This window comes from Rattus norvegicus, chromosome 10 (assembly GCF_036323735.1).
Source record: "Rattus norvegicus strain BN/NHsdMcwi chromosome 10, GRCr8, whole genome shotgun sequence".
NCBI classification, from domain to species: domain Eukaryota; kingdom Metazoa; phylum Chordata; class Mammalia; order Rodentia; family Muridae; genus Rattus; species Rattus norvegicus.
In genome coordinates this window covers 35,705,001-35,730,406 of record NC_086028.1, presented here as the reverse complement: position 1 = coordinate 35,730,406, position 25,406 = coordinate 35,705,001, and the positions used below count along the sequence as shown (strand labels likewise).

The following is a 25,406-nucleotide window of genomic DNA, read 5'->3' as shown; positions in this document are numbered from 1 at the left end:
GAGAAGGACTAGTTGGGAAGAAAGGAGGTCAATGAAAGTAGGAGGCAATGGACTAGGGTAGCTAGGGGTGAATCACAGCGCACAGTATGCAAGTATCATGATGTCAGATTTTAAAGAAAAACGTTAAAAAGACAGACGACCATATAAGAAGCAAATATTACAGTCTGTAAACTATCTTTTATCCTAAGATAAGATGGAAAATATCCTAAGATATTCCTCTAGTTCCAAAGCCATGGATGCAGCCGAAACTACCTTAGCATCCATGAGTTTCACTCATAGAGGTGGTTGGTTTTCCACAGTGACAATTCACGGGGCCAGTGCGTGATTCCCTATCTCCCAGTTACAGAGGGCTATGAAGTATCTACATCGCATTACTAACTTACCTCTCATCCTAACCCCATGCTAGGGGATGTCTAAGGTCCTCTTACTTTGGAGAAGGAACCGGTTCTAGAACCGGTTTCTTTAAAGTGGTCCTTGCCTGCATACTAGGAGCGCAATCCCTCCCTAGCGGCCCTCCGACCGCGCCTGCGCAATTGGAAGCCCTGGCGACGCCTCATGGCCTTGTGGGAAATGTAGTCCCGCGTGCCCAGTGCGGCTGCCTTCGCGGCCAGCCTCTGGTTTCTTCAGTGACTGGTGAGTGGGTTGCCTCGGGCGGGTGGTCCAAGGGCGGGGAGGCAGAGGCGTTCCCACTGGGATCCCCGGGCTCTGGTGCCAAGCTCTGTGGCCCGAGGGCGGGGCTGGCCGGACAGAGCGGTGCTCCGTCGTCGGCGAGGAGCGTAGAGTCGCAGGTGTGCTGCTCATGCCGGCGCCAGGCCTCAGGACACCCTGACGGAGACCCTGGCTCGGTCCCTCCCGTACCCCAGAGTCATTCGCGCCCGAATGCTCGGCAGTTCTACCTGCCTGAGCAGCCCTCGCTCGGTACGCGCTGTGAACGCGTGAGAGACCCGCTCTCAGAAGCCTGGCAGGACACCGGACCACAGTCCGGGGCTCTGGCCATTGTGTGCACGGCTGCTAGGGATCAGCCCTCTGCTTGGGGGAGCGAAGGAGGGGCCTGCTGAGTGGGTCCTGGCTAAGGGAGAAGAACATGCCCACTGGCTTTCCTCTCTTTAAGTTCATTATTGGTTAACTAGAAAATAAATGAGCAAAATCATTTGAAATTTGTCCAAAGGTCCATGTATTGTGTTATATGTATAAATAGAAACCTTTTGCTTCCAGAAAATAAAAAAGTAATGTTAGTGCCTTTCCCCCATTCAGTTAGGAAATGCATTTTGTAAGATGCTTGAGGTGCTTCTAAATCACCACCCAATGGAGATGAGAATAAACTTACATCACTAATTTTTAAGGGCAGTTAAAGCTATCATTTTCATGAATTGTAGGGAAAGTATGATTGACTCTCAGAGCTCATGTCCCCTTTGATCCTCTGGGTTATTTGGTTTTGTTGTGTTTTGTTTTAATATTGTAAATGGTACAGTTGTGCCATTCTTTGTATTTGCCCCTTTCCACAAAATCTTCAAGTGAAATTTCTAAGTCAATGTTATAATTAGACCTTTGGACATCTCTCGTCTTCTTTCCAGAAAACTAGCAGTTTCTAAAGACGGTTGCAGTGTAGGAGTGACTGATGGCCCCACACCAACTTGAAGTGCTAGTAGTCTCTTAAGCCTTGGAGAGGTGCAGGCTATGTGTGGTAGTGTGTGCCTTTAATCCCACAGAGGTAGGGGAATGAGTTTGAGACCACCCTGCTCTACATAGAGAGTCTGGGCCACCCAAGGCTACTTAGTGAGACCCTTCCTCAAATAATACCCCTATGCTAAACTCCAGCTCATTTTACTCCTAACTTTCACGTGGGTTGTATGAACAGATGGATACACAGAAAAGTCGCACATGCCTATAGTCTTATAAACCTTCCTCTGTGTTTTCTTTTTACATTTCACATGTGTGTGTCTATGTCTGCATGTATGTATGGGTACAGGTGCACATATATCCACATACATGGTGAGGAGCATCCTTGGTCTTCCTCCAAGCCCACGGGCATCCCATCCTCCCGCTTGTGTTCTGGTCCTCATGCTTGCACAGCACTGAGACATCTTTCCCCAGGGCCAGCTCCCTCGCCCTCCCCCGCCACTGTGTTTAACCATAATTAGAGAGGCCTTCTGTTTCATTATATCACAAAGATGTTCATTTATAGTTTCCCGTAGAACTCTTACTCTGTTTATGCATTTTTATTCTTTTTCCAAACAACAACCCTTATTATGAGTTATTGTATATTTGATCCTTTCTTGATAACGCTGACTTTCTCATATCCCCAGTCCATCCCACCCCTCTACCTTTACTGTAGGATCAAACCCAGGGCCTCCACTGAACTGTAATAACTCAGCACCTGAATTCCTAGATATGCATGCTTTCCCTGAACTACTTGAACTGCTAGGATTTGCAATTATCCATTAGTGTTCCCTGTTGGGCTATAACATCCATGAGGCTGGAGACTGCCTGTGGTATTTACAGCCATTTCCGGCATTGTTTGGCATGAAGCTGTTCACACAGTAGATGTTGACAAGACACTTAATGTACCAGATGTTCTTCAGTGATACTGTTGTTTTGTGCCAACTTGACACAGGTTAGAGTTATCTAAAAGCAGGGAGCCTCAACTGGGAAAATGCCTCCATTAGATCGGGCTGTAGGGCATTTCTTAATTAGTGATTGAGAAGGGAGAGCCCAGTACAGTGTGCATGGTGCCATCTCCAAGGCTTGTGGTCCTGGGTTCTATAAGAAAGCAGGCTGAGCAAGCCACTAAGCAGCACCCCTTCATGGCCTCTGCACCAGCTTCTGCCTCCAGGTTCCCACCCCGTGTGAGTCCCTGTCCTGACTTCCATCAATGATGAACAGTGCTGTGGAAGTGTGAGCCGAATAAACCCTTTCTTCCCCAAGCCTTGGTCATGAGGCCTCATTGCAGGCAGTAACCCTAAGACAACTGTGTTCTAGGAAATGCCATTTAAAATTCTGGGAACACGTTCTCTTGCATGAGTATTCATTTTGAATTGAAACAATGTGCATATTTTTAAGTTGTAGTGTTACACATCGATTCCACTGTATATGGTCAAATGAGATTAATTAACATAGTCCATAAACTCACATGGTTTCCATTTCTTTCTGTTGGGAGCATTGGAGACGCTTTCCTCAGCTGAGTGTAATCTCAGCACCTGGAAGCCGAAGGCAGGGGTTGAAGGCTCCATATTACCCAGCAAGTTCATGGCCAGCCTGGGCTGTGTGAGACACGGTCTCAAAAAATGAAAAGGGAGACTGGAGAGATGGCCGGGTGGGTAGAAGTGCCTTCTGAGCATGCATGACGACTTTAATTCAGAGGCGACACCCATGCAGGTATCTGGGAGGGCTTTAGTAAGCTCCAGTGCTGGGGAGGTGAGGCACAGAAGCAGGAGAATTGCTGGAGTTTGCTGTTTGCTGTCCAGCAGCCAAACTCCAGGTTCACAGACTGTTTCAAGGAGTACGGCAGAACACCAAATGTCCTTTCCCCCTGTGCCCCCCCCCCTCTCTCTCTCTCTCACACACACACACACACACACACACACACAGAGAGAGACATGTGTGTGTGTGAACATAGCACACATACATATATACAATCAAAAAATGAAAATCCCTTGCTAATTTAAAAATAGGCTAATGTGAGTTAATTATAGCCGACTTTTTGTGCTGTAGAAGGTGAAAAGATATGTCTCTTAACTTTTTTTTAAGTTTTAAAAGCATTCTTATATAAAAATACTTCCTTGATTCATTTTTTCTATTTTTAAACATTGGATATTTTATTTATTTACATTTCAAATGTTATCCCCTTTCCTGGTTTCCCCTCTGCAAACCTCCAATCCCATCTCCTCCTTACCCTGCTTCTATGAGGGTGCTCCCCCAACCACCCACTTCTGCCTTACCACCCTAGCACTCCTCTACATTGGAGCATTGAGCCTTCACAGGACCAAGGACCTCTCCTCCCACTGATGCCAGATAAGGCCCCTTCAGCTCCTTCAGTCCTTCCCCTAACTCCTCCATTGGAGTCCCTGTGCTCAGCCCGATGGTTGGCTGTGCGCATCCGCATCTGGATTGGTCAGGCTGTGGCAGAGCCTCTCAGGAGACAGCCGTATCAGGCTCCTGTCAGCATGGCTTGCTTAACTTTATTCCTGTGCCTGGTAACTAACCTCCCTCTGCGCCTGCCTACCCTGCTCAGGGTGTGGTACCCACTACATGCTTTCTGCTATAGTGAGATCAGCTTCCACATGTGAGTGAGAACATCTGGCGCTTGTCTTGACTAGGAGTCTTTTAAAAGACTAGAGACATGGCTTAGTGGCTAAGAGCTCTTGCTGCTCTTGTAGAGGACCCACATTTTGTTCCCAGCACCCACACAGTGACTCAAAACTATCCTTCACTCCAGTTTCAGGGGATCAGACCCTCTTCCCACCTCCTCCAACACCAGACACAAGTGTGGTACACATACATACATACATGCGGTCAGAACACTTACTGATCCACAGAAAATAAAGCTCAAAAAAAAAAAAAAAAAGAGAGATGTTATACAACATGATTAACTAATAATTTTTCCATAATTAACTTTATACCAAGTAAGCTTAATAAAGCAAAATCCATAGGTAAAATATTTAACCGTATTTGTATCGATGCCACATACTTCTTATTTAATTTATTTGTAGGGCTTTTATTTTTTTTTTGTTGCAGCAGGAGTCTCTCATGGCTTCCCTTCTGTCCCTCAGCTCTGCCTCTAGAGATGGTGAATTCTCTAGGAAGGCCCTACAGGAAGGAGGAAGGCAATGGCTGTTGGAACTCTGCCATTGGGAGCTCAGGTGAGACTTCATTGTCAGACATCTTTTACTCCCATAATGGGAAGGGACTTCATTACAGGGGACAGGAATGTGTTGGAGTACTGGATCCCTTCGCTGTCCCTCACCCCGTTCTCAGCTGCCGCTGGCGTTCTTGATGGCACTCAAAGGCTAGAGAAGGAACCAAGGTCACAGGAGAGGTGGATCGGTGCTTCTAGGGCTGACGCACTATCAGGAGTCAGAAAAGCCTAGGAAAGAGGAGGTCAGGGGCCTGAGGAGGAGGGAGTGTCCATCCATCTCAAGGTCTGGGAAAGGAAGCCACAGAGGGTTTTCTGTAGTGCAGGTGCAAGTTTCAATATGGAGTCCATCTTAGCAGTCATGTGTCATGTCATTCCTCCACGGTGGTGATAGAAATCACAGCCGTTTCCTGAGCGTCTGCCATGTACACAGCGTGACTAAGTCTTATAGCACTGGCTTCTGTTTTAGCTATGGTGAAGACTGCATAGTGGGTGGTGTCACAGTGTCAGGAATGCAGGTGAGTGGGTGAGACCATATAGGAAGGGTCGTAGCAACCTCTAACTGGACCCCAGTCCTTAAAGGTCCTACCAGTTCCCTCTCTCTCCTGCCCCGGGACCGTGTTTGTGTGTGTGTGTGTGTGTGTGTGTGTGTGTGTGTGTGTGTGTGTGTGCGCGCGCGCGCGCGCGCGTGTGTACATGCCCATGCTTATGTTTGCAAAGGCCAGACAAGGTCACAGGTATCTTCCTCTGTCACTTCATGATGTTTTTATGTTTAGACATGGTCTCTCACTGAACCAGAAGCTCACCATTCAAGCTATGTTAACTGACCAGTAACATATGGGAGTCCTTTTATGTGAGTCCTCAGGATCTTACTGTAGGACCCCCTCTCGGGAGACCCCACTCCAGTTGCGGGATTGTACTCCCCCAAGAAACACGAGAGACCGGCTCTTGATGTAAAGCACACAAGGCAGTTTATTATCAGAGCTCTGGGACGGCTCGTATCTCACACAGGAGACAGAGGAGTCAACCCCAAGACTCGAAATTTAAGGCTTTTTATAGGGGAAGGAAAGGGGATTCTGCGTGGTTATACTTGATTGGTTGATTTATATATCAGCAAGGGAAATGGGTACAAGGTCTCATCAGCAAGCAGTACGTGTGGGCTGGAGTGTTCACAATGTAGGAGAGCGTCTTATCTTTATTTGTAGAGCAGGGAGTTTGGTAGTGGCTAGCTAGTTCCTGGAACAATCCCTCGACCTTGTTTTTAGGCTTGGCCGGGCACGTCTCAGGCCCATTCTGTCCTGTCCCCTTATCTGCTGTTCTTTTGTAGTTTTTATGAAGTTTTTATTTTAACTCCTTCACTTACCTCAGGTCTGCTTGTTTGCTTTGCTCACTCTAGCTACTGCTCCACCTCACCAGTCTTCTTAAACATTGCCACAGGGGGATGTTCAAGCTTCTAACACTTGAGCCTTTGAGTCAAACCACCTCAGGACAAACCATAGCACTTCTGTGTACTTTCTTTTCCTATCCTTGATTCTCGAGACAGTCAGTGTGAATTGCCACCTTCACAGAGTCTGGAATCACTTGGGAGATGGGCTTTAGGCATGCCATCTTGATTAGGTTGAAGTGAGAAGACCCTCCCATGGTGGGCGGCACCATTCCCTAGCCAGGACCCTGGGCTGTGCATGGAGAAAGGGAACTGAGCAGCGGCCATTCATCCTTCTCAGCTTCCCAACTGTCATGTGACCAGCTGCTTCTTGCTCCTGCCACCTTGTCTTTTGCAGCATGATGGTCTGCACCCCTGAACTGTGAGCCAAAATAAATTCTTTCTCTTTTAAGTTGCTTTTGAAACAGGAAAAGAAATTACCACGGCTCTCAAACCACTCTGTGTTATCGTTTTTACCTCTGGCTCATAATGTCTGTGGTTTGTTGCACATGTCTTGTTTTTGTCAGAATGTAGCCTATACACTCATCCTTCTGGTCCTGCTTGGTCTTTTCTCAAGGAGAATTTTGTATTTTCAGGAATCACTGATATACAAAGATGTGTCTGTGGACTTCACTTGGGAGGAGTGATGCAGCTATGTTCTGCACAGAGGAACCTGTATGGCAGGGTGATGCGGGAGAACTGGAGCACCCTGGTCTCCCTGGGTGAGCAACCCCACCTTCAGCCTTCTGCCTATGGAATTCACAGGTTTGACTCAAAAACCCCCTCTCATGGGACATTGTTTAGGATAGTGCCTTAGTGCCTCTCTCTCACGACGGAAAGTCTGTAGAGAACAGAGAAAATGGAGAGGGGGAAATTAGAACAGTCCTGGGGGTATGTGCTGATTGAGCTTAGAACCTAAACTTGGTCTCTTTCTTCCCAAGCAGGGCATCAACCATCCAAACCAAATGTGATCTCTGACCTGGAACAAGAACTGACTCTGAGAAAAGGAGAATTCCCAGGTTGCATCTCTCTGGGTAAGTGTCAGGATGCAAGGACTGGAAACATGTGTCTTATTAGGAAGCGTGAACGGGATTGTGGGGTCTCTGGAGAGGCCAGCTCCCACAGATGCGTATTGTAGGAAGACAGGAAGACAGTGCCACCATGCCAATGAGAGTTGTCCTCTGTCACTCAAGCTTAAGTCCCAGTCTTGGCAGAGGGGATGGACACATTGTGAGACTTGAGTACCTACACATATAGCATTTGTACATTGTCTGGAGCCATTGAGCATTTGGAAGTGTTAGCAATGGCTGTTTCCTCTCTGTCTTCATCTGTGTTCAGTTAAATCTGTCCCTGCCTGAAACACATCCTTTGACTGTTTTTGTTCCCAGGCTTAACCTATATTCCTAGCTTCCTTCCCCTTGTATTTGTAAACATTTGAGAGCTTTCTCTTCTTCCTGCCTTGATAAGGGTTTTGAATAGGCTGCATATTTTAAAAAGTGAGAAATGACTGTGGTTTTGTTTGCAGTTCCAACAGCTTTACATTTTATGCGTCCCATTTATAGCTCTAAAAGTCCCATCTGTGTCCACCATCGATTTATTCCCTGCCGTTCAGCTCTTCACAATTGTACCTTGGTCAGCCTCCATCACAGCCGAGAGTTCTCTATGAGGCAATATCCTTGGCTTTTCTCCACAGACAACACGTTGTACATCTTGCCTTCCCCACATTTCTAGCCCCGTTGTTTTAAAATGTATTTTTTATGGCTAAAGAGTGAGCCAGGGACCTAGAGGTGGCTCTGTTGGTAACGTGCTTGCCGTGTAAGCTTGAACACCGGAGTTCTACTCCCAGTGTTCACGGAGAAGCCATGCCTGTAGAGTACGGGCCTCACGTACCTGAAGCTCGGCAGTGAGGAGGCAGAGACAGGAAGGTCGCTAGGGCTCTCTGGCCAGCTACTGTGGACAAATTGGTGATCTTCAGTTCAGTCAGACATCCAGTCTCAGACAATAAGGTGGAGAGTGATGGAGGCACTTGACATCAGTCCTGTCTCAAAAACAAAAGGATACAGTACTACATTGATTGTCATGCCATTATCAGTACCATGTGACCTGTCAGAAAATGTCCACGAGAGAAGATGCTGGGGTGTGCAGGGGTAGCATGTTAAATCAGTGAGCTAAGAAGGTCCAGCAAAGCCAGTACTTATGCCCAACACACAGAAACAGTAAATGAGGCCCAAGTATCTGCAGCCAGAGATTCTGGGTGAGGGTCAGATGTGTTCATTCTTCTCTCATTTCTGTGGATTCAGACTCACAAAATTATAAACGCGCCAAGGAGGCTGAGGAGAGACTGGCTGTTGTCTGACTCCCACTTCTGTGCTGGCCTCTCCCTGGGGACCCCTGCAGACTTAGAGGCCTCTGTTTATTCAGTTTGTCCAGGAAATAGGAAAACAGATACTCTGAGTATAGGCACAGCGGTTACCCTAAATGTATTTTCTGAAGAAAAGGGAGCTGTTATAGCTTTTATAGGCATAGACAAAAGGATATTATAAACAAACATGTTCAGTGAGTACCTTGAAGGGGCATCTATAAAGTTTAGGAGTTTAGGGAAGCAGGAAAATCCTGGCAACTATGCTGTGTTGGTATTACACTGTGTTCTTTGTGAGGTTGTTGATCAATGCAGAGGTCAATTCTCAGATACATCCCCAAAGTTTAGCTAACAGCAGTGAGGACATGAGGTCAGATACAAGTCAGCACTAACAGTCTATCTTAGTAAAGATTCTCTCCCCAGCCTCCCATAAGCCTATCTTTTTATGTCTTCATGCAGAAGTTGCCCATCATGTATCTGCATGAAGAAATTCACAAAGATTTCTTTATGAATGTTTAGTTTTATGACATAATTAAATGTTCTGACCCCACTGCTGGCGTTTAGTGGGTTTCCTAGAGAGCGGGACTCTAGAAGATGACTCACTGGCTGAAGGGTGTTTGCACTTAGAGGTCTTGCTGCTTGTTGTACAACTTCTAGCCATGTTTTATGCTCATAATGCTCATTTATCTGCTGAGTTATTTCATTATAGATTTCTGTGGTGTTGATTATATCGCTATTTACGTTTATCTTTTGTAAATAGTTTATTCATTCCACAAAGTCATTGAATAACAGGCCCGCTTTCTGGCCCTGGGATTATAGCCAGAAGGCAATGCAGGCAGAATTTACTCGGGCTCATGTTCTACTTAGGGAGATAATACATTAATAGAGAAGGGGGAGGTGCAGCAGAAAGGAAGCGAAGAAAGCAGTGGGGGCGGGGGGAGTAGCACAGGCAGTGAGTGGGTGGGAAGAGAAAGCAGGCCAGGGCTAGGTTAGATGTCTTTAGGGACTTTGAACAGATGCTCAAATAAAAATAGGTCTGTAACCAGGGTGTTTTCTACCAGCACCCTAGTTCCTAAGTAATGATTCAGACTTAATTATTTACTGATAAATGCCTAGGCCATAAGCATGGGCTTGTTCCCTGACTAGCTCATAACATTCATAGCCTGTCTATTGTATTGTATTCTATGTGTGCCACATGACTGGTTACCCCTCCTCAGTTTCATATGTCCATTTCCTCAGAGTCCAGGTGACAAATGTCCTATGCCTCACTGACTCCCCAGAATTCCTGTCTCTCTCCCCAAACTCCCACCTCTTATTTCCTGCCTTTTCCTAATAGGCCATCAGCGTTTTATTGACAGATAATGCTTCTACACAATGCACAAAAATTCTCTACCTAGGTCTAGGATAGTATTCCAAGCATAGGAAACAGCAAGTGCCAAGGTTCTGATGAGGGGGACTGCTCTTCTAAAGGGGAGAGAGCCTTGAGTGAAAAGAGTCCTCAAAATATAGTTCTTTCACTCCTGAGGGAAAAAAATCATACTTTCTGCTTTGAGATTTTTCTACTTTTACATTGCTTTTTAGTCTCTCTCTCGTTCTCTCTCTCTCTCTCTCTCTCTCTCTCTGTCTGTCTTTCTCTCACACTCTGTCTCTCTCTGTCTCTCTCTGTTATACTTACTTCCGGTGGTGTATGCACATGTGTGTGGTTTATGCACTTGTGTGGGTTATGTGCGTGTGTGTGTGTGTGACACATGCATTTGCGTGTGGAGTATGCACACGTATGTGCTGGTATGCTCACTCGAGGCCAGAAGACATCCAGTGTCCTGGTTTATCAGTGTACCTTATTCCCTTTAGACAGGATCTCTGAACCTGGAGCTAGGCTGGCAGCCAGCAAGCCAGAGCAGTTCTCTGTGTGACTCCCAAGGCACCGGGACAGTAGGCACAAATGCCCATGCTCAGCTCTCTGTGTGGGTGCCCGGATGGGAACTCATGCTCGCAGGGCCGTCTCCAGAGCTCCTGTTGCTTTTTGTTAGCAATGCATGGACTTCTCTTGCTTTATGGGTATGTTAGCATTTCAGTAGCTTCGGAGTTTGTTGGTCTACACATGTAGCTATGTATTTCCACACTCCCCAGATTTAGTGCATTTGTTTGGGGTTCTTTTTTGAGTCATGCCACTGTCATGTGCTAAGGTTTCTTGACACGCTGGATGGAAGTGTTGGTTTGTGGTACTGGAGTTCAACCCTCGCCTCTCACAAGCTAAGCACTGGCTTTCCCACTCTGCTGCGTCCCAAGCCCCATGCTTTTGACAACCATTTCCTACCCCGCTCTGTTACCTTCTTTCAGACTTTTCCATCGGGAAAACTTCAGTTGTCTATTATTTGGAGTGCACACTGTATTTATCTGTCTTCCGGGACATCTGTCTGTCTGTGGGCATGTAGACTCACTGAATTGTCACTGTTGGGTTTACATCTCATTATATGCCTCCCCACCACTGCCTGCCAGAGTAAATATTTGGTAATATTTGTTAAATGAATAATGGATGACATTAAGTAGAACTTTTAGAAGTCATGTGCAAGTGTAGGCCATGCACACTTGAGAGCTGTAGCCATATCTGTGGAATTGATACCAGTGCAAACTGGAAAATTATCAGGATAGAACCGGAGGCCAAATGCTCCCACACAGATTACAGAAGCACGCTCAGAGATGAGGATGTAGCTGGGCCACAGAAAAGAACATTAGAGAGAATACAGCAGTGTCAAGTAAGAGAAGAGAAAGTACTGTGGACTGAGTGATTGGGAAGCCATGTGTGACCCAGGGAAGAGCGTGTTCAGTGCTAAGGGTCTGTGCTGGGATGGGCTGTGTGTGGGAGAGTGCAGAAGCAACTACAGCCTGACCGAAGGGAGGAAGAGAGAGAAGAGGACCTCTCTGTGTTCTTCAGGGCATGGATCTGAATTCTCCTCTAGACAAGGAGGAGCTAGGAGAGAGGAGAACAGGGTGAAGGTGAGGGAAGACAGTGAGTGCAGTGCAGAGCAATCACTGTCTGTTCAGTGGTGTCGTGTTGGTGGGGAAGTGTCTGGCTGCAGAGGATGTCTGGGTTTCTGTGCATGCGCAGTGATGGCTGAGTCCACTTCTCCTGTCACCGGGCTTTTTCCTCACCTTTGCAGGCCTGCCATGTTGTCTTTGAGCATCCTGTCTTCCTCGGAGGATCTCCTAGGCCGGTTTGTAAAACGTTGTAGGTAATCTTTTTGCTTTTCTTTTTCTTAAGAATTAAGTCTTAGGGTTGGGGATTTAACTCAGTGGTAGAGCACTTGCCTAGCAAACGCAAGGCCCTGGGTTCGGTACCCAGCTCCGAAAAAAAAGAAAAAGAAAAAAAAAAAGAATTAAGTCTTTAGGATTTACATTTCAATTAGGCAGCTAACATTAATAAAGAATACATCAAACCTTACTAAGTTTTTTATGGTGTTTTCAGTTTTAAAAAAACTGTTAAGCAATTTTGCAGAATAACAAATGCTTTATTCTTTGTCTCACTTGGACTCTGAAGTATATGTAAACAGAAGGATTTATAAAGTATATGCTATTTGACACAATGCAAATTCTGCCACACCCTTAATAAATGAACGCTTTACTATTTTTTCTTTTTCTTTTATAAATACTCTAAGGTAAGTCTCATTCAGCCGACAAGGAGCCTGGCACACACAGAGGTCAAGAAGCCTTCACAAAGTCACTCAGTTAATAGTGGTTGAAGTCAAGTTTGAGCGGGATAGAAAATCAGACTCCAGAGTTACTACTTAACCACTATGCCTTCCTCCTTTTCTTTGTAGTTGGTGATGGTGAAAATTAGTGAAGAATAAAGAGAGCAGACGCCCAGGGTCCAGAACCTAGAGCAAAAGCAAGCATGCCCTGCACGGTCTAACCTCTACCCAACACTGACCCCTATTCTGATTTGTGATCATTTCCGTATAAGTCCCAGCTCTCTAGAGAGATGGAAGGGGGTTGATTAGGGTGGTATACAGGCTGTGGTCCAACTAGCTAATCCAACAATGGCTCTCTTGAAGGAAAGGCCAAAACCCCATGGGTCTGGGAGTGTCAGCTGCTCTTCAGTCTGTATTAGAACCGCAAAGAAGTAGGTTCTGACACCAGCAAAGGAAAGCCCTGGCAGCAGGGTGGGTGAGCTGTTAGTGAGAGGGAGGGCAAGCAGGCAGAAACAAAAGCTTCCTTCTTCCGTGTCCTTCATGTGAGCTGCCACAGAATGTGGCCCATGTTATCTCAATTGATGTTATATTACATGACAAAGAAATAAAGGAACACAAATATCAGTTAATGTATATGTATATATGTACAAACTCATCCTTATCAAAATAGGAAAGAAACACTCATGTCAATTGCAATTTGGTTTTCTGTCACGTGGCCTAACTACCCATGTTTCTTCTACCATCAGCAAGCACATCAGCAGGTCTTGGTCCTCTTCCTAGAGCAGTGACCCATACCTTCCTTCCTGAGGGTCTGGACCCTTTGTCATCCTGCCTGGATTAGGTTGCTGTAGTTTCTCATTGACTCTAATCACAAACCATGGTAGCACCAAGAAACACCCTAAAGGATCTCCGTCAGTCCAGACCTACTCTTTCTCATCTTCATTGTAGAGAAGCAATCCAATTTCTCCCTGGTAATCTGGATTAGTCACCCCTCCTAACACTGTTCTTCCTTTCTTAGCCTGTTGGCTTAAGAGGATCAGAAACCCAAAGTGGCCAGGGGGCGAGTCTGAGGTTCTAGCTCAGTGGAGTTTTGTTGTGTCCTGGCAGGAGCACAGCCCCACCTGGAACCAAAACTTCCAGGCCAGCAGAACTTAAGGCCATAGGAACAGGACACAGAATTTTTTTCAAACGGATCACTAGGAACTATTCCCATTTCCACACCCTTGATTCCTGGACTGATAATCCTGGCTGTGGGAGAAACTGCTATATTTGGGTGAAGATTAAAAGCATATACCTTCTTCTAGAGAACCCTGTTCCAGCCCTCCAGGCTGCTGCTACCTAATTGGCACTGTAACTGTGCCTTCAAAAGGCAATCCCATCATCCTATCAATCAGGCCAGCTGTGTAGGGATGCTGGATTCCATGAGCCTGTTGTCACCTTCTCTGGCTATGAGTTCCCTGGCTAGAACCAGTGCCATATTGAATAACATGACAGTGAAGAATGCTTTCTATCAGTCTACAAATGGCACTACTGGCAGCATTCCAAGCAGGAAGGGCGAACCCATAATCAGAAAAAGAATCTATTCCAGTTAGGACAAATCTCCTCTCCATGAAGGAAGTGGCCCCGATGTAGTCAAGTTGACAATCGAGATCAGCCCTCACAATACCCCTTTCTGGCTCTTCTTCACAGCGGCGCCGTTTATCTGGGCTAAAAGATCTTCCCCTGCACTTTTTGTTGGATTCCGGGTAGCAATTCACATATTCTCAGAGAACTTGAGTGGGTAACGGTGCTGCCAGAGCAAGCTGGAGCAAGACAGCTGCCAGCCTCTGTGCTACTTGTTGATACCACTAGAGAGACTCTCTCTGCAGTCCTTAGTGTTTGTTGGTGACTCTTGCTTGACGTCCGACTTCTCTGTTTGTTAAGGCAGGACAGCACGGAAGGGAAGAGCCCTGTTACACATTCTTCTCGCTTCTAAGCTTCTGCTTTACTGTTCCCCATGCTAATCCTCGCTATGTTAGTTTTGATTGACAGTGCTAAAACTGGTTCCCAGGTTGCAATTTCCTGTCCTCATTTCTCACTGCCTCTGGGACATTTTGTCTGTGATACGACATGGGATCCTATGAACCTGAGCGACTCCAGGGTCCCTTCTTCTGCTCAGTTACCTCTAGCAGGTCAACAGATTCTCTTCACCTTTCTCTGCCCAGCACAAATCCTCCACTTCATAGAAAGAAAATTTAGGAAAGAGTAGGGATGTTTGGGCCTGTTACATCTATGAGTAGAACTGTCTGCTTGAAAGTTAAGAAGCGAGGCGTTTAAAACAGCGTTGTCCCCCATTAAGAGTTGTGTTTTGTTCTTTATGTTGTGGATGAGGGTATCCCCTAAGGGCAGTTACAGATAATGTCTTACTCATTATCAGTTATTTTATCCTCTCTTAGATCTGTGAAAGCCCATTCCCAAAGAAACAAGTAAATCATTAAGGTAGTGTTAAAATTCATGGTTTAAACGTGTACGTGTGACCGAAGGGACAACACTTTTTTCATACTTTGGTATTTTCTTAGATTGATTTGGTGTAGGGTTGTAGGAAACTACTAGTAGGAATGCTGGATAGATGGGTATCTTGGCTTCTTTTCTGGTTGCTCTAACAAACATAGGGCAGGGAGAAGGTATTTCAGCTCACAGTAGCAGGTTACGGTCCATCATGGCAGAGAAAGCACAGTAGAAGGAGACAGAGACAGCTGGCCACGTGAATCTAGCAGAGGGTAGTAAGTGCAGGCCTGCTGGTCCTCAGCTTGCTATTCCACCTTGTAAAGGATTCCCTGCCCAGGGGACAATCCCATCCACAGTCTTCCCACATCAATTAATGTAATCAAGATAATCTCCATCGGCAAGTCCTTAAGCCACCCAACCTAGCAATCCCTCAGTGAAGCTTCCTTCTAGATAAATCTAGATTCTGCTAAGTTAACCATGTCAATGCTCACAATTATACCCCTTGTCAATATAATACCAAAACAAATCAATTTTAAGCCATAACCTACCCCTTGTCTCCATAGGCTCATTGCCATGTTATAAATGTATTCAATCTAACTTTAAAAGATTCTACAGTACTTAACAATCTCTTAATTGTGGGCACTCAATTCTTAAAAAGTTGCATTCTTACATCATATACTGATGGAGAAAACTGGGCATAAAATAATCACACCAAAGCAAATTACATTTCTAAAGCATGATGTCTGATATCTGAGGCCCTTAATTCAATGTTCTGGGCTCCGTGTGACTTCAGTATCTGCCCCTCCAGCTTTGCCACCTACATGTATCACACCTATACTGTCTTCTACGCAAGTTGTACTTCATTCCTTCAGCTCCCTTGGCAAATGACCCACAGCTGTGGCATCTCCGTGATCCTGTGGTTTCCACCATAACTAAGACATCCTTTTCACAACTTCATACAATAGTCGATTGAGGCTTCCATGCAGAGACTGATCTTGCCATACAGTTCATGGCCTCAACTAAAACCCAGGACCTCCCACCACCATTTCCATCTTTTTTGCCTTTCCAAGTAGCAGCCCATGGATTCTGCTGCCAGGTTGTGTGCCCAGCCCAGGAAGGAACATCACCCCCTTCCTTGAGAGCCTTTGTTGGGTGCCGTTTGCCCCTCATACACTCCCAGTGCAGTGCAGTTCTCATCTCTACAATGTTGTTGATCTCCTTAAGAAGTGCTGTTATAGTGGACTTGGCCATCTGTAACCTCAGATGGTTTTCCCCCCATCCACTTTGTTTCCCAAAAAATAATGACTCTGAGTCTCAAATGTATTTACAAATACATAGGCCACATAGCTAGGCCTATTCCTCAACCAGCTCATAACTTAATAGCCAGTTTGTGCTATCAGATTTAAGCCAGAAGGACAGTTATCTCTGTTCGGGTTTCATTCGTCTGTCTTCTTAGGGGCCCCAGGGAGAATTCCCTTCCATACATTCTCATTCTCTCCCTCTCCCTCTCCCTCTCCCTCTCCCTCTCCCTCTCCCTCTCCCTCTCCCTCTCTCCCTCTCCCTCTCCCTCTCCTTCTCTTCCTTTGCTCCCTCCTCTACCTCCCTCTCTGCCAATGTCCCACCTTCTGATCCTGCCTCGGCCCATTGCCCAGAGGTTGTACTGATAGGTGAATGCTTTTACATAGTGTATAGGAGATTATTTCTAAAAAGTGCCACTCTTTTCTAAGACATAACCTAGATGCTTTCCTGTGCTCAATTTACCCTGCCACTGTCCTCATTAATTAGTCCACTGTCTTGAAATACAGCTTTATTCGTGTTCTCAGGATATGGGCAGAATGAAGACAGACATTTCAACAAAATAGGATGCTAATGGCCCCTAGCCGGTCCCTGATGGAATCCTTGTTTCCCTGTGAAATCTTATGGTCCATGTTTACCTCACTCTCTCCAGAATGAGTTAAGCTCTGATCCCTGCATTCAGTGTACCAGACTCTTGCACATTCTAGCCACAAATGTGTCCAAAGGTGTAAGAATGACACAGTCGGGTATACACACTGAAGGCTCCACTTCTGGTACCAGTTTCTCTCTTAATTACTTCTCTCCTGATGTGATAAAGTACTCTGACAGAAGCAACTTAAGAGTTTATTCCAATCACAGTTCACAGTAACGTCCTCTCATGGTAGAGAGGTCAACAGTGGCAGATGGCTGAGGAAGCCGGCCACTTTACATCTAAAGTCAGAAGAGAACAGTGAATGCATGCTTGCTAGTGGTCAGATTCCTATCTATCTCCATCTTATACAGGATCCCCTGGCCAAGAGAAGGCCCAGGTGAGCATTTTCACATCAATTAATAGAATCACAATAATCCTCCACAGGTCAACTCAATCTAGATAATCCTTCATTGAGATGGCCTTCCCAAGTGACTCTGAATTCTGTCAAGAGGATTAAGTAATCATCAAAATACAGTACATCATTCTCGCCTGCTTTCCTTAGCCAGTCTCTTCTGTGTATTTTCCCCTGGCTCTGCATTAACCGTCCTGGATGAGCTATCCTCTTCTCTCCACTTATCCAGTGGATCTGCCTTTGTCTTAGTTCTTTTGCTTTTGTGGACTGGTACATCGTTCTTCACCTATTGATTTCTTTAGGAATTGTAGAACTTTGTTAAAATCTGTTCAGTGCACTTAACAGCTATTCTACCTTTATTCTCTTATGCCCCCCACCATATGTAGCTTCTAGTCCCTTGGCACAGGAATCAATATGCATCTTAAGTTTTACTTTTTTTCAGGCCGGGAGTCAAGACTTGAAACCAGACAACTCCAAAGTCCACCATTACTGAAAATTTGCCCTATGGGGTCATAATGGACAGGGAAGATCTCTGGCATTCAGCTTTAGGGGCTGTCTGGGATTCTACCTGTTGGTTAGAAGAGCAACAGGAAAGATATCTGGGCCAAGTGACAGTGACCCAAAAGGAAATATTTAATGAGAAGAGGGTGTGTGGAGGTAATAAAACTGAAAACGGTTCCATTGAGCATTCAATGCTTAGTATACCACAAAGCATTCCTGTGACAATAAGACTTTGTAACTGGAATTCATATGGAAAAGGTTCTAACCAAAATCCCAAGTTAATGAAATCTTCAAGAATGTTTGTAAGAAAGAAAATATATGAATGTGATGAGTGTGGGAAAAGCTTCAGTCAGAGTTCATCGCTGCTTAAGCACCAGAGGATTCACACTGGGGAGAAACCTTACAAATGTAATGTATGTGACAAGCATTTCATCGAACGCTCCTCCCTTACTGTACATCAAAGGACTCATACGGGAGAAAAACCCTACAAATGTAATGAGTGTGGGAAAGCCTTTAGTCAGAGTATGAACCTTACTGTTCATCAAAGAACTCATACTGGAGAGAAACCTTATCAATGCAAAGAGTGTGGGAAGGCCTTCCGTAAGAACTCATCCCTCATTCAGCATGAAAGGATTCATACTGGAGAGAAGCCCTACAAATGTAACGACTGTGGGAAAGCCTTTACACAAAGCATGAATCTTACAGTGCACCAGAGAACTCATACTGGAGAAAAGCCCTATGAATGTAACCAATGTGGAAAGGCCTTCAGTCAAAGCATGCATCTTATTGTCCATCAGAGAAGTCATACTGGAGAAAAACCCTATGAATGCAGTGAATGTGGAAAAGCCTTCAGTAAAAGCTCAACTCTCACGCTACATCAGCGAAATCACACTGGAGAAAAACCCTACAAATGTAACAAGTGTGGTAAATCCTTTAGTCAAAGTACGTACCTTATAGAACATCAGAGACTTCATTCTGGAGTGAAACCTTTTGAATGTAACCAGTGTGGAAAAGCTTTCAGTAAGAATTCTTCCCTTACTCAGCATCGCAGAATCCACACTGGTGAGAAACCTTATCAGTGTATGGTCTGTGGAAAGCATTTCACTGGAAGATCATCCCTCACTGTACACCAAGTTATACACACTGGAGAAAAGCCCTATGAGTGCACTGAATGTGGAAAGGCCTTTAGTCAAAGCGCCTATCTTATTGAACATCAAAGAATTCACACTGGTGAAAAACCCTATGAATGTGATCAGTGTGGTAAAGCTTTCATTAAGAATTCATCCCTTATAGTACACCAGAGGATACATACAGGAGAGAAACCTTATAAGTGTAATGAATGTGGAAAATCCTTCAGCAGGAGCACAAACCTTACAAGACATCAGAGGACTCATACATGAGAAAAGTTTTCACCAACCCCTTCATTTTGATTAATCTTTTGATACTAATCAGATGTCACATTGATGTAGATATGTAGTAAACATAACTATTGTGGTAAACTTTTAGTTGAAGCACAACACAGCATACCAGATAATAAAACCATAGAGAGGAACCGTATGAAAGTGGAGAACACGTGATTCAGATTTGAGTAGCTAGGACATGAATGATGAAGACTTAGGCTGAAGATAAGCCCTGATGTGTCACACTGGGAAATCTGATTTGAGCATTCCAGAGTTCACACTGAATGGAAAATGTGATAGTGATAAACTGGATGACTGAAAACTCTGGTTCAACCCAGTTCTAATCTCCCATTACCTTGAACAGGTCATGGTCTCTTTATCTAGCAATGAGAGATTTGGGATATAGAAAGCCTATAGGATCTATATTAGCCAAAATGCCCAACACGAAGATGCAGGGAATTTTTTGGTAATTGCTGTTGTATTTGTTATAGAGATGCTTCTATTCCATAGTATTGTTTTATGGGTGTTTTAGGTTAAAGCTCTCTACCTCTGAATCTTATTGTCCTTCATATCCCCGAATCACTATCTCTCTTAAAATGTAGGCTAGTTGCTACTGAGTAGTGGATAAATTGTGCGTATTTTAATGCCATAGCATGCTGTTTTTGACTTCTCAGCTAACAGTCATTAAACTGTTGTTAAACAAACTTACTATATTTAGATGACAATGTGACTTAAATAGAATTTTTAATTACCTAGGAATCAAATACATATCTTTGTGTCTTACTGGACAGTCATGGAAATTTAAATACTTATGAATTGAACACTAATTGTAGTGAACAGTTTTATGTCAACGTGACAGAAACTAAAGTCATCTAAGAGGAAAGAATCTCAGTTAAGAAATGGGCTATAGGTATGCCTGTAGGGCATTTTCTTAATTAGTGATTGATTGGGGAAGACCCAGCCATTGAGGATGGTGCCATCCCTGGGCTGATGGTTCTGAGTTCTATACAAAAGCAGACTGAACAAGCAGCACTCCTCCATGGCCTCTGCATCAGCTCCTTTCTCCAGGTTCCTGCCTTTGTTTACTTCCTGTCCTGACTCTCTGGTGATGAACAGTGATATGGAGATGTAAGCCAAATAAACCTTTTCCTCCACGCATTGCTTGGTCATGGTGTTTCATCACAGCAATAGAAACCCTAAGACACTAATAGACATAATAATTTACAAATTAACAAAGCCTATCAGAACTGCCAGAGGAATAGTTTATGCATCATGATAGTATTAAATTTATTGAGCACATGTTGACTGAGTTATAAATATGAGCTACATATTGTGGGAAAATAACTGAGAACTTCCTGGGTGGCAGGGACTGTCCAAGAAGTGACAAGACATCATTCATAAGGATGGGTTTTATGGCCAAGAACAATGTTCAAGGTTTGCAGAAGTCTAGGATAAACAGACAATATTGAGGGACATAGGTGGAGCTTGACTCAACAGGTAGCAAAAGATTGCCAGGTTGTAAACTCCATTTCTGCATTTCAGGAGGACAGCCAAATATTTTCTCCCTTTGGAGAGAGAAGCTGGTGTCTCCAGGCTCATCTCAGGACTTCTCTGTGTGCTTACCTTTGCCCTCTACAAGACACAGTCAGGAAACTAAAATTAAGTTTATATATTTTGAATTTTTCAACAGCTGTGTGGCAATGTGATAAGAGAAGAAATGATACCAAAATGATGACACAGAACCCAGAAAAAAATTGTCAGTTGGTTAAATATGGCTATTTGAACAAAAGGAGTCTAGAGTGATTTGAATTCCCTATTTTGTTGAGTTGGATTTTGTCATTGTAAACATAACATAACGTGTTTTGTGAGACAGTGGTTATAGCAGAGTTTTGGCAGAACCGTTATATCTTGCATGAATCTGGAGTGGTGGCACCTAAGCTTTGAAGTAGCCTTTTGTCAGTGACCATTATCTGGGATTTATTGGGATTATTCTTTTGAAGGATTCTTAGGGCCTCTGTATATCTTGGTCTTCAGACATGCCTGGCAAATCAGGAAGTCTCGTATGGCCAAGTATTACTTGGATGGTGAGAATTGCTTGCTTGATGGGTCTTTCAAGACAACCCGTAGGTCAGATAAGTTTTGGTATGTGGAAATCAAATTGTGAAGGGTGCCTTTGCTATAACAACGAGAAGAGCTTCTAGGAAGCTGTCAGTGTTCAGTCATTGAGAGACTGCTGAGAAGCCTAAATGAATCCTGCAGTGTGTCTCTGTATTTATCAATTGTCCTGTATGATGCAGTACACCCCCAAGCGATGTCTCAGTTTATTAGTGTTCCTGCTCGGATGGAAGTGTATCCGAGGACTCAGAAATCCAGGAACCACGTAGCTATGAGGGGAGAAGGCATCCTGAGGAAAGACATCCTGAGACATGAGGGCCCAGGAGCCTTATAGCTCTGAGGTGTCTCAAGGGACAGTGTCTCAGGGGAAGGGCATGCTGAGACATGGGAGCCGAGGAACCACACAACTCTAGGAGAAAGCCTCCTCCGCAGAGGCGTTGCAGCTCCCAGGGGAGGGTACCTATGGCTGAGCTGAGGCGTTCAGGAGCCTCAGCCCCACTCCTCTTCTTCGATTCTTCCCTTCTCTTCATTGCTACTTGGCTTCTTTGGATGAGAGTCACACCAGGCAACACATCTCATAAGAGACATTTATTGGAGGGTTCATGAAGAGATGGGATGAATTGAGGACTGGCTACTTCTGCTCCTGAGAGTGGAAAGCAGTGAATTGAACAAAGATTTCTTAGGGGACAACTTTTATTTTATTTGCAATTTTTATTGGTTATTTTATTTATTTACATTTCAAATGTTTTCCACAAACCCCTATCCCATTCCACCTCCTCCTGATTCTATGAGGGTACTCCCCAACCTACCCACCCACTCCCACCTCACCACCCTAGCATTCCCCTACACTGGGGCATCAAGTCTTCACAGGACCAAGGGCCTCCCCTCTTGTTGATGCCAGATAAGGCCATCCTCTGCTACATAGGCAACTAGAGCCATGGGTCTTTCCTTGTGTACTCTTTGGTTGGTGGTTTAGTCTCTGGGAGCTCTGGGTGGGAGGGGGGTCTGGTTGGTTGATATTGTTGTTCTTCCTATGGGATTACAAACCCCTTCTGCTCCTTCAGTCCTTCCCCCAACTCCTCCATTGGTCCCCATGCTCAGTCCAATGGTTGGCTGCAAGCACCCACCTCTATATTTGTCAGGCCCTGGCAGAGACTTTCAGGAGACAGCTAAATCATGCTCCTGTCAGCAAGCACTTCTTGGCATCAGCAAGTGTCTGGGTTTGGTATCTGCATATGGGATGGATCCCCAGGTGGGGCAGTCTCTGAATAGCCTTTCTTTCAGTCTCTGTTCCACTCTTTGTCCCTGTATTTTCTTTAGACAGGAGCAACTCTGGGTTAAAGTTTTGGAGATGGGTGGGTAGCCCCATCCCTCAAACGGGGGTCTACAAGTTCTCCCTCTCCTTTGTTGGGTATTTCAGCTAATGTGATCCCCGTTGGGTCCTGGGAGCCTCTTGCTTTCCTGGCATCTGTGACTTTCTGGTAGCTACCCCGAGTTCCCCAAGGGGGTAACTTTTCAGGACAGGGATTTCCAGCGTGAGATTTGGTGAGCTCCTGGGAGTGGACAGCAGGAAATTGAACAAAGGCCAGGGTTTATATAGAATTTCTTAGGGGTGGGGCTTTTAAGGCTAGAGATTTCCAGATTAAGGATTGGTGGGATTTCAGTTCCTGAGCTTGGGGAGCTCAGGGATTGGTGGGATTTTCTGTCCAAGGGATTAGTGGTTGTTTCTGTTCAGAGTTTGGTGGTTTGCCAAGGTCCCACCTCAGCATGAGGAATGTTCTGGGAAAGGGGAGAATGAGTGCTAATTCAATAATAACTTGGGAGTCAGTAGTGGGCGCAAGCTGTCAGTTCAGGTGCTCTCTCTGTTCTAGAGGGTTCTCATCATTCTTCCTCATTCTCCTTCCTTCTCAATCCTTTCCCTTCCCTCTCACGCTTTAGCCTTCTCCCAACCAGAGAGCCTGAACCAAGTCTTTTATTAACTAAAGTTATATCATCAAGGCTTTGAACATCATTAACAATATTGTTAGAAATTCTTAAATTTACATTAAATTTATGAATCCCAGATCATTAGCTGCAACCCCTGCTCCCTTAAAACAGAAAATATACACAATGCAAAAGCACATTTCCTTATATGTTTACACAGCCTGTTCTTCACAGGGAGCTGGGCACACCTTTTGTAGTTTCCTGGTGCAGCAGACCAGAGGCTTTAGTAACTATTTTCATGTAAGAGCAGAGAGATAACATACTACTAAGGTTAAGATGATTTCTTACAGTTTTAAAGATTATGCAAGTAAAGAAGTTAGCTCTCTCTCTTATCTCTCTAGGCATCCTCATATCCAATTCTTCGAGTAACTAGGAAAATTAAGCACTAGCTTTTCATAGGCTTATACATCATCTTTTAATTCTCTAATCTGTGTAATTCCATGGCCTCATATACTCTCCTTCTAATACTATCTGTTTCTAGATCGTATATAAGCCCTTTATCTCATATAAAATAAACCCATCTATCGTTTGATTATATTTTATATATTTCCTATCCATGCCTTTTGTTTTTTGAGACCACATTAACTCTCTAACCTTGATGTCCCCAAGTTCATCCTGACTAATTAATGCAGCAGTTCATTCATTCCAAATTCAGAGCCAAGTCTGGCAATGAACTCTTCCAACAAAGGACCATGTAGGCATTTATGGCCTCTGTAGTAAGTGTCTAGATCCTTTCCCATGGCTCTAAAGGTCAAACAGAAAGCCTGTTCCTCATCTGTTGTGGTTTACCCTGAAGTTATCTGTATTTTGATGCTAATTCCACTGCCCCAAGGATAGCTGCCTAGTCACTACTCAGGAATCAGGTGACTTCACCAGAACCTTTTCCCCATTTCATTTGTAAAGTACAGGTGAGGGGTAGGTACAGGATAGGAGGCCTGTCATTGGAGGAGAAAGAAGGATGGGTGGGAGAGAAGTTTGAAGGAAGAGGAGGAGACTAGGACAGAGAAAAGGAGAAAGGAAGTCAGAGAGAGGGGAGAAGCCATGGCAGGTGATGTTAAGATTCTGCTCTGTGTATTTACAGGTTGTTATCAATGTTCCTAAGGGATGGATGCTACCGGGCTTTGTATGTTTAAGTGGGCAATTATATCTTATCAATTGGATCTAAGATTATTGTGTTGTGTGTTCTTTTATGTGGGGGTTTGAGTGTAGGAAAGTGCGCGGCTGGGATGTGTTTCCGCCAAGATATCTAGCAGATGTCATGGGCACCGCGGTGCGGACCTAGTGGGGTAAAAGACAACTCTATTTTTATTTTTATATTTTTACAATAACACTCATCCTCCACAGCCTGATGACCACCTCCGTTCCTTGTTCCCAAGAACCACATCTGTTTCATTTGTTATGGCATGATTAGCTCTGAGTAATGGGAGAAGCATATTCCCCAGAAAGAAAGACTGAAAGTGAGATTGTGGAGTAGATCATGTTCAGACCAACAGTAGTCATCAGCACACCTGGGGATTGTGGGAGTCCAAGGCCTGGCCATGGTCCAGGGGCAAGAACTGTGTCACATCTCTCCTGATTTAGTCATGCCAAACCCGGCAATGTTTTTTGGTTTTGGTTTTGGTTTTGTGAAAAGCTCAGAGATTGGTGTTTTCCTGCTCAGGGATTAGTGGCTTATTTTCACCACTCCCCCTTTCCCTGCATCAGGACCATGTATTAGGATAGGAAGTCCTTTCTGGTCACAGGTGACTTTGACTGAGGCGGCATCTCTGTGGAGCTGCTCAGGGGGCCTGGAGAGGAGGTGCTGCCAGGGTGGATGGCTCCTGTGAGACCAGCTACTGCTGTAGTATCTCATGAAGGTCTTAGGCTGATGAAGGAAAGAAGGTACCGCCATACTGGACAGCTCCTGTACATGTAGAAGGCAGCAGGCTGAGTGGGGTTGAAGATGTATCAGCACCAGTGACAGCAGAAGGCTGAGGCATCACTGTTTTGACAAATGCTGCTATTTTGACAACTCCTGTGGCAGCAGCATCTTGAGGTGGCCATAAGGTGGGGCAGGAAGGAGGGTCCTGCCTGTGCTTTTATGGCTTTTGTGACACAGCCTCTAACATTCGACTGTTAAAAGGGCCTGCATCTGGTTCTTGAACTTGTTGCAGAATATTTGATCACACTGTGAATGCCAACATTGTGATGTTTACTGAAAATATCTGTTTCTGGTTGTGGTGTGACTCAGCCCTTAGCACACACCGTTAATCCCAAAC

At 44.8% G+C, this 25,406-nt stretch overlaps 1 protein-coding gene across 19 annotated transcripts in view; it reads left to right on the top strand.

Annotated features, from left to right (window-relative positions):
* Positions 1-545: 545 nt before the first annotated feature.
* The window catches only part of Zfp2 (zinc finger protein 2), a 28,559-nt gene continuing 3,698 nt past the window's right edge, over positions 546-25,406 (top strand). The window contains exons 1-6 of one of the 19 annotated variants that reach the window (XM_039086551.1): positions 546-633; positions 4,770-4,859; positions 6,872-7,040; positions 7,220-7,309; positions 11,796-11,863; positions 17,592-20,208. In XM_039086551.1, the coding sequence (XP_038942479.1) occupies positions 17,665-19,050 (1,386 nt within the window). In that variant the 5' untranslated portion in view covers positions 546-633; positions 4,770-4,859; positions 6,872-7,040; ... (1 more) ...; positions 11,796-11,863; positions 17,592-17,664 and the 3' untranslated portion in view covers positions 19,051-20,208. Of the gene's footprint in view, positions 634-4,709; positions 4,860-6,871; positions 7,041-7,216; positions 7,310-11,795; positions 11,868-17,591 lie in introns of all 19 variants that reach the window. The other 18 variants (XM_063269599.1, XM_063269601.1, XM_039086549.2 and 15 more) reach the window with 18 other exon arrangements.